Source organism: Chiloscyllium plagiosum, unplaced genomic scaffold, assembly GCF_037043375.1.
Source record: "Chiloscyllium plagiosum isolate Xiang-an unplaced genomic scaffold, Cpla_swu_hap1 HiC_scaffold_16, whole genome shotgun sequence".
NCBI lineage: Eukaryota > Metazoa > Chordata > Chondrichthyes > Orectolobiformes > Hemiscylliidae > Chiloscyllium > Chiloscyllium plagiosum.
This window is the reverse complement of record NW_028270154.1, coordinates 21,490,517-21,506,305: the sequence shown is the minus strand read 5'-3', so window position 1 is coordinate 21,506,305 and position 15,789 is coordinate 21,490,517. Positions and strand designations below refer to the sequence as shown.

General features: G+C 40.5%; 1 protein-coding gene across 5 annotated transcripts in view; it reads right to left on the bottom strand.

Moving 5' to 3' along the window:
* The window catches only part of hmgxb3 (HMG box domain containing 3), a 92,469-nt gene that overhangs the window by 42,660 nt on the left and 34,020 nt on the right, over window positions 1-15,789 (bottom strand). For 4 of the 5 annotated variants that reach the window (XM_043703262.2, XM_087995202.1, XM_043703264.2 and 1 more), the window contains exons 9-14: window positions 14,009-14,127; window positions 10,609-10,710; window positions 8,713-8,831; window positions 6,892-6,996; window positions 5,537-5,689; window positions 3,491-3,789 (exon numbers count right to left, since the gene is read on the bottom strand). In XM_043703262.2, coding sequence (XP_043559197.2) covers window positions 3,491-3,789; window positions 5,537-5,689; window positions 6,892-6,996; window positions 8,713-8,831; window positions 10,609-10,710; window positions 14,009-14,127 — 897 coding nt within the window. The remainder of the gene's footprint in view (window positions 1-3,490; window positions 3,790-5,536; window positions 5,690-6,891; window positions 6,997-8,712; window positions 8,832-10,608; window positions 10,711-14,008; window positions 14,128-15,789) is intronic. The other variant, XM_087995201.1, reaches the window with a different exon arrangement.

Genomic DNA, 15,789 nt, shown 5'->3' with positions numbered 1-15,789 from the left:
AGCAGTGTACCTTCTACAAGATGCACCGCAAATACTGAAGTCCCATAGAAGAACATCCAAACTTGCAACCGCTAACAACTAGAATATCACTTTTAGCAAACGTGACTTGAAATGAGATTCTATGTATTGGAGATCAAACTGATAAGATTGAGAGATTGAACATCTGCCTGCCACTTGTATATGGAAACTGATGAATGCGCTTGTAACTATGTGAAGCAATCGCTTGTTATATCGAATACCCGAGATGGAATTCACCTTTTCAGTTGAAACCTCCTTTCCCCGCTAATTAACATTAGAATTATATTGATTTTAGCAGTAAACATTTTACAATGTCCAATTATTTCTCCTTAAATAAGGAGACAACACCTGCACACAGTACTCTAGGTATGTTTCATAAAGGTCAACGCAATAGGACCAATATTCCATATGATTTCCTCTTTACTGTCAGAGTACTGCCAACATGATTAGAGATTTAGATTAGGTTAGATTAGTGTGGAAGCAGGCCCTTCGGCCGAAGCATAACCCACCCAGACCCATTCCCCTACATTTACCCCTGCCCCGAACGCTACGGGCAATTTAACATGGCCAATTCACCTAACCTGCACATTTTTGGCCTGTGGGAGGAAACCGGAGCACCCGGAGGAAACCCACGCAGACAGAGAGAGAATGTGCAAACTCCACACAGTCAGTCACCTGAGGTGGGAATTGAACCCGGGTCTCTGGCGCTGTGAGGCAGCAGTGCTAACCACTGTGCCATTGTGATTAATTGCACACTTCAGGTACAAGGACACCCAAAACGCTGCACCGCATAACATGCTGTTGTCACTTTTTAAATAATATTCTTTTTCCCCTATTCCTCCTACTAAGATAAATAATTCTTTCATTTCATTTAATTATAATTCTTTTATTTCACCTCAGACGTAACAAAATCTTTGCATTTGTATATAGAGTCAGAGATATATAGCATGGAAACACACCCTTCCATCCAATTCGTCCATGCTGACCAGATATCTTAAATTAAAGGGATATGGGCCAAATACTGACAAATGGGACTAGATTAACACTTCCTATTCAGATATACATTCAGATGCCTTTTAAAAGCTGTAATTGTACGAGGCTCAACGACTTCCTTTGGATGTCATTCGATGAACACAAGACTGCGTGAAAAACTTTCCCCTTAGGTCCGTTTTAAATCTTTGCCCTCTCACCTTAATCCTATGCCCTCTAGTTTTGGGCTTCCCTACCCCAGGAAGAAAACTTTGTCTACTTACCATATTCATGCCCCTTATGATTTTATAAGCCTCTATAAGCTCACCCCTCAGCCTCCGACGGTCCAGGGAAAATAGTCCCAGCCTATTCAGCCTCTCTCCATAGCTCAAACCCTCCAACCTTGGCAACTCCTTGTAAACCTTTGCTGAACCCTTTCAAGTTTCACAACATCCTTCCTATAGCAGGGAGACCAAAACTGCATGCAGTATTCAAACAGTGGCCTAACCAATGTTCTGTACAGCAGCAACATGACTCCCAACTCCGATAAAGGCAAGCCAAATGCCTTTTTCACCATCCTGTATACCTGCGACTCCACTTTCAAGGAGCTATGAACCTGCACTCCAAGATCTCATGGCTCAGCATCACGCCCCAGGACCTTACCATGCCCTGGTTTGCTTTTTCAAAAAATGCAACACCTCACATTCATCGAAATGAAATTCCATCATTAAAAGGTTTATTCTAGTTTTTAATAATTGTAATTCTCTATAAACAAATGGAGATGCTCTTTGTTTACAATTGTTGCTCTAATCAGTTTCCCTGAAATCACAGAAGGTCAAACCTTCTTGGTTCTGTACAGCTCAGTTACTGGTTAATATTTAATTAGAGCATTGTTGTGCATAGAGTCAGAGAACACGTGAACTGCTCCAAGAGTGCTCCAAGTACATGCTGTCCTAACATCTTGAGCTATATTTTAATTTTAATTATCCTCAGGGATAAGGAGCCAATTTTATTTGTCTTAAGCTACACAGGATTTTTTTGTCCTCCTCTTCCCATGTTCTGAGCAATTTGATGGTTCAAATGTTCAGCAATGAGCTATGGACTGGTAAGACCTGGGCTTATGTCCTAGATTCATTACACAATCAGCTTTCAATATTAGCAAGTCTATCTGCAGAAGTAACTGAGCAAATGCAAAACCTGGCCACAAATTAGAAGGCAAATAAATAGAACTTGAGTGTGAACCTTCCCTCCTTCAACATAGTTACCAATCACAAAAATGGAACAGCCAATTTGTAGCCCAAGCCATCCAGAGCCTCTGCAGCTCATTAATGGTACATACATTTTATAACCAACATTCTCTCTAATTAGTCTTCTTCTGCAAATTAAATATATTCTTTTAATGTTCAATTTGGGAGGAAGACAGTGGCACAGCAGTCATGTGTCACTGGAAGCCCAGGTTAATGCTCAAGGAACAGGGGTTCAAATCCATCACAGATGTGAGGTGAATTCATCTGGCATATCAGTGTTGGTGACTTTTACAACTTATCACTGATTAATGCAAAGGTCCATCTGTTTCATTAATGTTCTTTAGGGAAGGAAATTTACCATTCTTATCCAGCTTGATCTACACAGTATTCCAAATCCACTGCAACCTTAACTGCCCTTAAAAACGACCCAGAAAGCCAACCAATTCAAGAATAATTAAGAATGGGAAATAAATGGACATTTCAGTGAAACCCATATCACAGAAAATAAAAAATAATGATGCTCAAGAAGTACGAGCAAAAATGGCCTCTAAAGGATAACTAAAGCATGCCAAAGAAGTCTGATGTTTTCAGGAAAAGCACACTATGTGAATAATTTTGCAATACATTGACACTTAATACATCTCGCATGAATCTATCTCAATGTACAGTCAGTTTTGATATAATGTGATAGTTCTGTTCCTGTATTATAAGAAAATCATTTAATAGCAGCACCATTTAAACTGATGGAGCCGGAATCGCATTATTGCGAATACAGGTAAAGAAAGTTCAGTTTCTACAAATAATGGTCGATATTCTTCAATCGTGTTATAGCCAATTCGCATTGAATAAACCCACTTTAGAGCAGAACCAATGTATTCAATGAACTTCCCTTTGAGGACGACAGCAGTTCAAGGAGATAGCTCATTATCACCTGCAACTACCCAAGGCAATAAGGGTGAGCAATAAATGCTGGTCTAACCAGTGATGCCCACAGTCCACAAACAAACAAAAAAGCAGGCGGCAGCAGCAGATAAACAAATAATCTGGAATGCAGCTTCCTAAATGTTGAAACTTCAAATTATTTTATACAACATCACAGCAGTGAGCTTTGACCCTTGCTCAGCAACATCCAATTCCCCACAGTATGGTGAAAGATTAGTAACAGATAGACATACTTGTTTCTCAATTCCAAGGCACGCCTTGTATAACAATGCAGTACTCAAGTAGATAACACTGGAGTAAAAAAAGATCCTTACTTCTGTCCACCCTTGTACAACTGGCTGTCACACAAACCACAGATCGTGGCTGAAGATTCAAAGTAATTAGGCCATGAATTTTGTTCAAGTGTTATGGTCTCATTTACTGTCGATAAGATCAACCTTGAGCTGTTCATTTCCTGAATTAGACTAAAAACTTCATGAAGTTCAGCCTCATTCTCAGGGATTTGAACTGTTCTCCTGAGCAGTAGCAATGTAGTCTGGCGTTGTAAATCCTTTGAGGCCTGAGTTAGCCCCTCCTCTGGATTCAACAGACCCAAGGAAAGTGCGCTGTTTATCTGAAATTAAAATGGAAAACTTCATATTTTTAAAAATATAAACAAATAAAAAGGAACCAGAAGCTATCTGCAATACCTTGAACATCTAGTTTGGTAGTACAGAACATGAGTACGCATGACAAAAGGAACATGCTGCACAAGTTTTTAATCTTGCACTCATCAAGACAGGTTGTCAACTTGTGTAAAGGTTCACTCCTTATTTTTTGTTGAAAAATACATGAACATATATGGCATGTTTTAGAACAAATAAGTGGGCATACTTTGTTAGAATCATTGATCAAATGAATGCAGTTAACAGTCCAATGGCATGAGAACATTTGTCAAATAGTCATCATAATACGAATGACTCAAGTTTGGTACTTGAAAGGGAGAAACGCAAGAGCTATAAGATTTAGGTCCAAGCAGCATTAAAGCTACAGCCTGTCTGCAGTTAACTGGGTATATCTGATAATAGGTTTAAAAAAATTGAAGGTTGGTAATGTTTGAAAACCAATTAAAGATTGGTCCTTTATGCCCTTAAAGGACAAGAACTCTATTTGCCAAATGACAGCCATAAACAACAAAAGACATAAGCAGCAAAATGAAACTTATCAGAAAAAACAAAAAAAGACAGACTCTGGAAAATGAGAAAAGTGCAAAGCAAAGCAAAGGGTGATAAAACATATAGTAAGCACTTCAAAAAAGTATGACAAAAAGACAAAGCATTTTTTTAAAAATCAACAAAATTTATAATTATATTCAAATATAAAAGAGGTTGTCAGGAGCAATGTAGGCCCTCGAAAACTGATAACCTTTCGAAATAAGGGAAAAGAAGAAATAACCCTGCTCCTAGGACGCCTCGGCTGTGCTTTTCCAGCACCACCTGCTTGACTCCTACATGCTGAGCTAACACTGAGAGACAATATTTTCAGGATTGTTTGAGGTTGGAATGTCAGAGATTCAGAGGAAACAAATATGGAATCAGGTACTCAGGCAAATTAACAGAACAAACACAAAAAAAGAGTGACAAATCCCCAACATTAGATAGTTTCCATTCAAAGAATTTGAAGAATATTGCCGATATCCCAAGTATATTTTTTTGAATTTCTCACAATTCAGTAATCATTCATTCAGACTGGAAGTCTGCACTCCACCATTTAAGAGAGGTGACAAAGATAAAAATAAGGGAATTAGAGACCAGGTCACCTAATCTGTTGTCAGGAAATTTCTAGGGTCCACAATTAAAGATGGGTGACTGAATATTTGAAAATCTTCAGTTGATGAGACACGGCCAGCAAGAGCCTGTGAAAGGTAGATCCATGACTGATAAACCTGATCATTTTTTTTTAAAAAGAGATAGTTGAATTGGTAAACTGAGGAACTTCAATTATGCTATTTACTTGCAGTGATAGAAACCAGTGGTACTGAAGGAACATAAGTGACCTTTGTGAGCAGTTGTGTCTCACAAAGTTCGGCATCGATTCCACAGCTAATCACCGTGTGCACTAATGAATTGGGTTGGATAGAAAACCACATATCTAAAATTGCAATGACACAAAAATAGGTCACACTGTAAACAGTGCAGAAGTCTCCTTCTGTCATATAAAGTTCTGGTTGGATCACATCCAGAATATTCAGTACAGTTCTGGACACCAAACTTTTGAAGAAAATGTAGTAAATTATGAGACAAGCTCATGGGCTAATGGCTTACTTTGTTCCTTTCTGAACCTTGTTATTGTACACTATTTATCTTGGATATAGTACTCACAGCAGGTTTTGATGGCTTTATATCCTGTTTGTCTCTTGTGAAGTCATAGCCACACTTTGGACAGATTCCTGGTTTGTACCGGTTCATGTAGACATATGTACATTTGGGATTCTTGCAACGTCCTTTACCTCTGCAAGTTGCCAAACCAAGGTCCTTAAGAGCACAATAAATGTTAGATTATTGACACACACCATGCTAGAAACGTAAATACAGAAGACTTCATAAAGAATCACATAATACACTCAGAATTACCTCAGGAAGAGAATCTAAAAGCTCATAATTCATAACACAACAAACACTTTACAAGGTTACTAGGAACATAGCAACATTGGGACTCTTGGTAAATGGCCACATACATAGGATACAGCTCCATACTTGGTTTCTTCCACATTCTACTGATGCCTGCAGTGCCATCAAAAGAAATTTGAGTGGACAGGTATTTGCCCAGAGGAACAAAACTCTCTTTTCGTTTACTCACCTCTTGCCTCTACTCCTACTTCTGTACCATAAGTAAAGACACTGTAAGTCCACTTGGCAGCAACATCCAGACTATTTTAAATTCCCAAAAAATGGGTGGGTTAGGGTACACAAAATGCTAAAATTTGACAAGGCTCAACCTCAATTCCAATCCATTCACCTCCAGGTTTAATGTTGGTAGGACAGATGAAAGGCAAATCAACCCACTCCTGGCAGACTGGTGGAATTTTAATATCTTAATGAGATTAATAGTTTCAGATTAAAACCAGGTCACTTTGTAAATCTAAACAAAGCAAGTCAATTTCTGGGAAACTCTGCAGCTTGATGGAGCTAAAAATAACTTTGGGAAGAAAGGAAACTAGGTGCAATAATGTTGTCCCTTAGCACCTTCTGAGAGCTGATATCCAATCCTCGGCTTCGTCCAAAGCCTTCTCAAGGCAGGGATTAACCCTTCTACGATTTCCAGTTTCTCAAATGGGGCAGCATTTCCACTCAACTGCAAGTCAAATCTGCCATCTGGGCTAGGATCCATTAAAGTAACAAATGACCAAAGAGCCATACTTTGCAGGATGATTAGATTACTTACAGTGTGGAAACAGGCCCTTCAGCCCAACAAGTCCACACCGCCCTGCCGAAGCGCAACCCACCCATACCTCTACATGTACCCCTTACCTAACACTATGGGCAATTTAGCATGGCCAATTCACCTGACCTGCACATCTTTGGACTGTGGGAGGAAACCGGAGCACCCAGAGGAAACCCACGCAGACACAGGGTTTGACTGATGCTTTCATTGTGGAAATTGTAATGATAATTAAAAACTACAGAATATTGCAATCAAAGTTCTAACTGAGTTTCAATTACTATACTGTACTTACAAAGGCGCTGGCTTTGTTTGTTTTTGGAAGAGTCAGACACACAGTTTTGACTGAAACTGCACCCGCCTGAGGTGACCCATTCTCTGTGGCAGCTTTTAATCCTGTCTATAGATAAAGAAAAACAAATATTCTTTATAACTACACAGTTACAAATGAATGACCACCTGCCTAACAGTTGAAAAAAAAAGGTGAATGTTGAAGATACAAAAACCAATTGCCCCTTAAAATGACAGACCAGACTTCTTCAATATCAAGACGGATATACATTTCTCTTGACTCAATTCGCCTGCTCTTGCTCCATATTTCTTGATTCAATTATTAATTTAACTTTATATTCTAGTATTGCTAATAGCCTCGGATTAGATTATCCCTCACTCAAAAGGTATAAACACAAGAAAATAATATACTATGAGGTAGTGCAGTCTAGGTTAAAGTGCTGCTGGAAAAACACAGCAGGTCAGGCAGCTTCAGAGGAGCAGGAAAATCGACGTTTTGGGCAAAAGCCCTTCATCAGGATGAAGCCCTTTAATCTAGACTCTGATTTGCAGTCCTACCCAACTGAAAGGCAAATCTATCACCTAGACAGACATCCTTTAAATTAACATGCACTTTGGAGGATGATATCATGCAAAGCACAAAGCAGCAATTTAACATTCTAACCAAAATATGGAGAAGCAATAGCTTGAAACTCTTTTGAAGTTAGCAATGGCCTGGTCGGCAGGAATAAGCGAAGGTTTATAAATCATACTAAGCTTAAAAATGATAACAAACAGCTTAGTATTAAACAAAGATGGCTAGCTTGAATGCTACTTTTAGGAGAGTCCATTACGAAATGAAACAACATTTTAGTCATTTGTACAGTGGAATAGAGCTTGATTTTAATTTGGAGTGAAACCTCTTCACAGAGAACTTGTGTGAGAGCTACATGATTTTAACATGAAGTCTCCCAAAATAATGGACTGTGATCTGCCTGAAGTCAGTGGGAAATGTCACAGGTTGAGATGGAAGTGGAAAATTCATCCTTTGAATGACACTGCTAGAGGCATAAGGCAACAATGAGGAATATCTGGTCTAGAGGAGCCGAGGACCTCCTGGTGCAACCTGGTAAAACACCTTTACTTCTCCTGGCCCTCAAAGAATCTCAAAGAGCAAGTTTACTAGGGACCCTTTTTGGCCATTCTGCTGTCAGATTTGATGCATTTCCATAGCAACCCATGGAAATGCAGAGAACAAAAAGGGATACGTATAGCCCCTCATGGATTATAGCTAATTAAGGGGTTGACATTTACAATTTCAGTATAACATTGAAGACATTATTCCAGGCTAACCTTTCTTTCCTGAGGGAGGTTGCCCTCTCAAACATGTTTCCTGATCAGTAAAAGTGCAGGAATCACAATTGGATTGTGGGACAACCACTTTTTCCCTTCAATTCTGTCAGCTCAACTCAGATGAAAGCAAAATTAGGAATAATATATGAGTTTTTAAAATAAAATGAGCTAACATTCTTTAACTGGAATGCCTATTCAAGTTACTTTGATATCACAAAATATTAAAATCGCTCATTTTAGTAAATAGCAAACATGAGCTGAAAATGTGTTGCTGGAAAAGCGCAGCAGGTCAGGCAGCATCCAGGGAACAGGAGAATCGACGTTTCGGGCATAAGCCCTTCTTCAGGATTCCTGAAGAAGGGCTTATGCCCGAAACGTCGATTCTCCTGTTCCCTGGATGCTGCCTGACCTGCTGCGCTTTTCCAGCAACACATTTTCAGCTCTGATCTCCAGCATCTGCAGACCTCACTTTCTCCTTAAATAGCAAACATACCTGTTCTTCCTCTTCATAATTCGGATGTAAAACAGAATGCCCCAGTTGTTTTAAGGTGCTGGGTTTCAGACCTGATGGAGGAGGAGAACTCAATAAGCTCTTTGCCAAGGAGCCTCTAGCTAAAAAAGAATAACAATTTTTAGTTTTCTCCTATCGCATGAAGTAGTTTTGTTATTATATTATCTTTTGATATAATCGTTTTGGACAATAGAACACTATGGTGACAAACTCCAAGATTCCTGCATAACGATCAGTTGGTTTAAATTTATTTTTTCATCCTAATCCTAGGCCACATGTTAAATTCCATGATACAAATTGCTGGTGTTTTTTTTAAGTAACAATGTGATAATCTTCAAAATGAATTCTCAGCTTGCTAAAGGTTCAGGATTCACTCTAATTTTACATACATGTTACAATAATCTCCCCATATCCAGCATGCACAAGCAATGGGGCTGCCAGTTACCTGAACATGTCAGTTGCATGAGAAATAATATTGGTGGCTGGGAAAACTCAGCTCATCACTGCCACAAGTTGAATGTGTTTTAACAACAAGCACTGGGACCAGTCATAAATACCTGCATCCTGGTCATTCTGGGTACTTTTGTCTTTATCAATAAGTCAAGTCTTGAACTAGCTTTATTAAAGAATCTGAACCATAATTCCCTTCTAATTGCTAATGCCAGTAAAGTCCCCTTTATCTGAATCCCAACTATCCAGAATTCTCCTTTTCAATCTTGGATGTTGGTTGCATGGCAATTCCAGATGCTTGTGATCCAGACAACGTGGACTTCACTGTACTTTGCCTTACTCGTATTTTATTTACAAAATTGACAGCAATTTTCCAGCATTAAACAGCTACAGAATTGCAGTCTTTCAACCATTAGCTATATACAAACAAAAGCACAAAAATTTATAGAAAACTATAAATGAGTTTTAGGATTACAATTCCATGAATAGATTCCTATAATATAAATAGTCTTCAAATTTTGAACTACACTCTCAAATTTTAAAAATTTGTTCTAATAATTAGAAGGAAATGCAATGTACTAGAACAGAACAGAAAAGTAACATGCAAGTAAAATGTAGTGACATTCAAACTTGAGACACATAGGGTCAGACTATCAGAGACTAATTCAGAATGCAGTGGCAGATGGATGGTTGAAAAACAAACCCAGCAGTGGTGTCATGCAGGTTGATGCGACATTTGGAATGGTGGCGGCTGCGTGAGTTTCCAAACATGCCTGTGCTCTGAATTACGTCAACTAAAGTAGATAAGTGCTTGTTAAAAGCCTGTCTTTGGGGGGGGGGGCGGGAGTTGACAGCTGTCTTTTTCAAACCAACTGAAAGCAGGCAAAGACCATGCCCGGGCTTGTCACGGAATTAGGAGACGTTTAAACAAGTGACCATTTTGCTAGGTTACAGGGTTTAACTCTTTGCAGCAAAGTTGTAGCAGCCAAGGGAGGATTAAGAACGCCATCAGATCAAAGGCTTGTAACCCTCCTGATACCATTTAGGCATCAGTGGGCAAAATATTTTGGCTTTTAGCTGAGTATGAAACACCACTGTGGTGAAATGCAGGCTTCAACCCAAACTTATTCCCTCAGGAAAACAGCACCTCAGTGATAGCTTTTAAGCCAATTTTAATTACATGCAGTTAATTCAAATGGACTGGAAGACTGTCTTCTATAAAAGAACGTTTGTCAAATATTGAATTTTGGAAAATTTCCAATCAGAAAGATTGTGGACAACAAAATTGGACTCAACTATCCTGCTTTCGGGTTAATATTCAGCACATGATATCATGGAATAGATATTTGATAGAGAGTTTTTATACTAGCAAATTACTAGGAAATAGAGTGGGAAATATTGCTTTTAATTGACTAAAAGGTTGCATACCTATGGCTTTCTGACTTGGTGAAGACACATTAGATTCTGCTGGTTCTGCTTGATTGACAGGCATTGTAACCACTCGAATATAGGTGACCCCAGACTGTGAAGCTAAAGAAAACACAGTATAGTATAACATTCATGACTGGGCTTCCACTAATGTCAACTGCTGCTAAGCACATTTTAAGAAAAATGCCAAGATGTGGAGATCTATTAGAACAATACCAGGGATGAGTATTTTTATCGATGGGGCAAAACTGTTCTTCAGCAAAGGATATGGGGAAATTTGTAGAGATGGACAAAAGGGCACTTAAAATAAAATTGTTTGACATCCACACATATTTTAAGCAGAAGCTCTGCTAAGACACATACTTGCTGTGTTACAACTACAATGCATGATTTTGATTGCAAATCTAAAATCTGATTTCTAAAAGCAATATTGATCAAGGAATCAATTATAGCAGTGAGGAGAGATGATATCATGGAAGGATCAAATAAAACCGATGGATACAAGTGAAAAAAACACAAAAGGGGCAAACATGTTACTGAGTGCGTACTATTAGTCCCATACAGTCAGCAGGACTTAGAGGAATAAATATACAATCAAATTTCAAAGAAGTGCAAGTATAACAAGGCAGTAATAGCATTTATGAGTTTTTTTAAAATACCCAAAATATTAACTGGGTAGTTTTAGTACTGAAGGTAGGTAAGGAAAAAAAGTCCTTACGTAACAAAGAGAAGTTTTTTTTGGCCAGCACGTAAAAAGCCAAACAAGGAAGGGGGCAGTTCTCGAGCTAATATTTGAAGATGAGCTCTAGCAGGTCAAAAGTACACCAGTCAAGGAGCATTTTAAACAAGAACAAGTTGGGAAAAGAAGTTCTAAATTGGGAAAAGGCTAATGTTACTAAAATATGATTGAGGCCAAGGCAGACTAAAGGAAAAAACACAGTATTTTTTTAAACATGGAAAGGGTAGAAATAATGATACTGTATGGTCTAAGAAGATGTGGGCAGAGTTTTCAATAAAACTTTTATGCTGGCCTTCACAATGGAAAAGAATAGACAACTCTGGTATAGACATTAGGATGGAAGACAGCAAAACATTAGAAAAAAATTAATATAGATAGAGAATACGGAGTTTTGAGAAGATTTGTGGCTCAGGTTGAGGTTCTGCATGTAAGTTCTCTCGTTGAGCTGGAAGATTCGTTTTCAGACATTTCATACTAGGCAACATCATCAGTAGGACTCTGGTGAAGCACTGGTGGTATGGCCCGCCTTTTATTTATGTGTTTAGGTTTCCTTGGGTTGGTCATGTCATTTTTTTGTGGCAATGTCACTTGCTGTTCTTTTTCTCAGGGATTGGTGAATGGGGGAACTTCAAACCAGCATCAACAGGAAAATACCACATACAGACCAAATACTGAACTACAGAAGCAATCACCCCAACACCCACAATCGAAGCTGCATCAGAACATTATTTCAACGAGCCACTACACACTGCAGCACAGAGGAACTACAAAGAGCAGAGGAAAATGACAGCGTATTCAAAAAGAATGAGTACCCAATGAACACAGTCTGCTGATTTTCTCAGCAACAAACCCAAACAAGCAGACAAAATGCATCCAGAGACCCTAGCCACTCTCCCCTACATCAAAGACATCTTGGAAATGACTGCCAGACTACTCAGACCTCTTGGCATCATGGTAGCCCACAAACCCACCAACACAATAAAACAGCAGCTGATGAACTTGAAAGACCCTATACAGACAACAAGCAAAATTAATGTCATTTACAAAATACCTTGCAAAAACTGTAACAAACACTACATTGAACAAACAGGCAGAAAACTAGCCACAAAAAGACATGACCCTCTATCATTAGTATCCTTACATACAGATGAGGAAGGACACCACTTCGACTGGGACAACACATCCATCTGAGGACAAGCCAAACGGAGACACGCGTGAGAATTCCTAGAAGCATGGCACTCTAACCAGAACTCTATCAACAAACACATTGACTTTGATCCCATTTACCACGCCGAGAAAAAAAGTACAGGAAACGACAACACTAACTCAAGGAAACCTAAACACAAATAAAAAGTGGGCCATACCACCAGTACTTCACCGGAGATAATGCTGTTACCCAGTATGGTGACAAAACGTCTGAAAAAGAACCTTCCAGCTCAGCGAACAAACTTACATCCATGGATAGAGAATAGGTACTGATCGATTGAGCTGCCTTAAAAAGAGGACAAATCTGCAGGACCATATGAGATGTATTCCTGAATATTGAAGGAGGCAAGGGTGGAGCTATTAGGACCCTTGGCAGTAACTTTAAAATCCTCTCCAACTGCAGGTGAGGTCCAGAGGCGTGCTAATGTTGTCTACTTTTTAAAAAAAGAGCCAGAAAAGGACAGAAGAGGAAATTTCTGGCCAGTCTAATCTCTGTGGTGGGGAGATTAGAAAGAATTGTGATGAACAGAAAATATCTGAACTTAGACAGATAAGGATCAAGGATAGTCAGTTTGGATTCAGGGAAGATGGCATTTGACAAATTTGATCAGGTTTTTAAAAGCAGCAACCAGTCGCGTTGTTTGGGCAAATTCATTTCGTTTAGTGAACATGGACTTTAGCAAGGCAGACTGATCAAGAAAGTAAGAGTCAATGATATCCAAGGCAAAGTGGCACACAGTAGCCAAAATTGGCAGAGAGACAGGTGATAGTTGAGGGATATTTCTACGACTGAACATCTACTTGCAGTAAGGTTCCACAGGGCTCAGTGCAGAGGCTTTCTGTAGTGCACGTTAATAATTTAGACTTAAATGTAGGGGAAAATGATCACGGAGCACACAGATGACATGAAAATTGGTTGATGGGTAGATGGGTAGGGGAGGGAGAGGAGGGTAAATCGCTGAGAGTTATAGACAGACTGGTCAGGTGGGAAGCTGAAAGAAACGTACTTGGGGAAGGGTCATAAGGTAAGGAATTACACTTTGAATGGTAGGATGCTGGAAAGTACTGAAGATCAGAGGGATTTTGCTTTTCGAAAGTAGCAGGGCAAGAGTACATAGGGTGGTTAAGAAGGCATATGGGGTAATTGCCTTTACTAGTTTCACATTTAAAGGTTTGCCTAATTTTCAAATTACACTCTGGCCTTGCCCCTTCCTATTTCCATAGCCTTGTCCACTCTGAGATCAAACATGCCTCCACACCCCTCAAACTTTCACTGCCATGACCCTCAACTCTGGAATTATCCTCCTAAATACTTTCAATCTTTGGAAGCTAAATTTGACCAAGGATTTCGCATCTGTCCAGATAGCTCCATACGCAGCTCAATAATTGCCAATAATCTGATTATTTTTACAAGTATTAAGACCAAGAATTTTGTATCACCACACTAATACCTACCTGCATTGGATGGGGTTGCTGGCAGGATAACACGTGGACGTGACCGAGCGGCACCAGTCATCAAACTGGATTTTGCTCGCCCTTTGGCTTTGTTTCTGCGTCGTACTTGTAAACCTTGTCTATTAATACGACAGAGGTGGAAAAAAGTATAGCATTTACTTGATAAAATATATTCTCTGTGAAATTATTTACATTCTTCACTGGACATTAGGACTACCTTATTTCACCCTGTACACATCCATCCGCCATGACGAAGGCCTCCAATCCTTCAGTTTCTTCCTCTCCCGCTGACCCAACCAGTACCCTTCCACTGACGTGCTCATTCGATTGGCTGAGCTGGACCTCACCCTCAGCAATTGTTCCTTCAAATCCTCCCACTTTTTCCAGACCAAGTAGATTGCCATGGGCTCCCGCATGGGCCCCAACTATGTCTGCCTCTTCGTCAGATATGTGGAACAGTTCATCTTCCGCAGCTGTATCGGCACAACTCCCCACCTTTTCCTCCGCTGCATTGATGACAGTGGGAGCAGGAGGTGGCACCGATACTAAGAGGTTGAGCAGTTTATCAAATTCACGAACACCTTCCACCCTGACCTCAAGTTCACCTGGACCATCTTGGACACCTCCCTTCCCTTCCTGGACCTCTCCATCTCCATCTCCATTTCTATTTCCACTGACCGACTCAACACAGGAATATACTTCAAACCCACCAACTTCCACAGCTACCTGGACTACAGCTTCTCCCACCTCGTCTCCTGCAAAAACACTATCCCTTACTCGCAATTCCTCCGCCATATCTGCTCCGAGAAGGACCAATTCCACCATAGAACATCCCAGATAGCTTCCCTAATCAGGGACTGCAATTTCCCCTCCCACGTAGTCAACAATGCCTTTCAACACATCTCCTCCATTTCCTACACCTCCACTTTTGAACCCCACTCCTCCAATCACAACAAAGACATAAAACCCTGGTCCTCACCTTCCACCCCACCAACCTCCGGATACAATGCATCATCCTCTGCCATTTCCGCCAGCGACAAACAGACCCCACCACCACGGATACATTTCCCTTCCCACCCCTACCTATGTTTCGCAGAGACCATTCCCTCCGCAACTCCCTTGTTAGGTCTTCACCCCCCCCCACCAACCCAAACTCCACTCCTGGCACTTCCCTTGCCATCGCAAGAGGTGCAAAACCTGCACCCACATCTCCCCCCTCACCTCCATCCAAGGCCCCAAAAGATCCTTCCACATCTGACAGAGACTTACCTATACCTCCACACACGTCACCTACTGTGTCTGTTGCTCTCCTGTGGTCTCCTCTACATTGGGGAGATAGGATGCCAACTTGTTCCCTGAACTGTTCCACATGTCTGGGACACATGCACCTATAAACCCCACTGCCCTGTGGCCGAATACTTCAACTTCCCCCTCCCACTCCGCCAAGGACATGCAAGTCCTTGGCTGCCTCGACCACCAAACTCTCGTCACTCCATGCCTGGAGGAAGAATGCCTCATCTTCCACCTTGACACCCTCCAACCACACAGGATCAATGTTGATTTCACCTGTTTCCTCATTTCCCCAGCCCCAACCTTATCACAGATCCAACCCTTTAACTTGGCACTGCCTTTTAACTGTCCTACCCGCTCATCTCTCTGCCCACCAATCCGCTCCACCCTCCTGTCCAACCTATCTAAACTGCCCATAGTGTTAAGAGCATTAGCCCAGGGTATAGATAGGATAGAGGAATGGGTCTGGCTGGGTTACCCTTCGGAGGGTC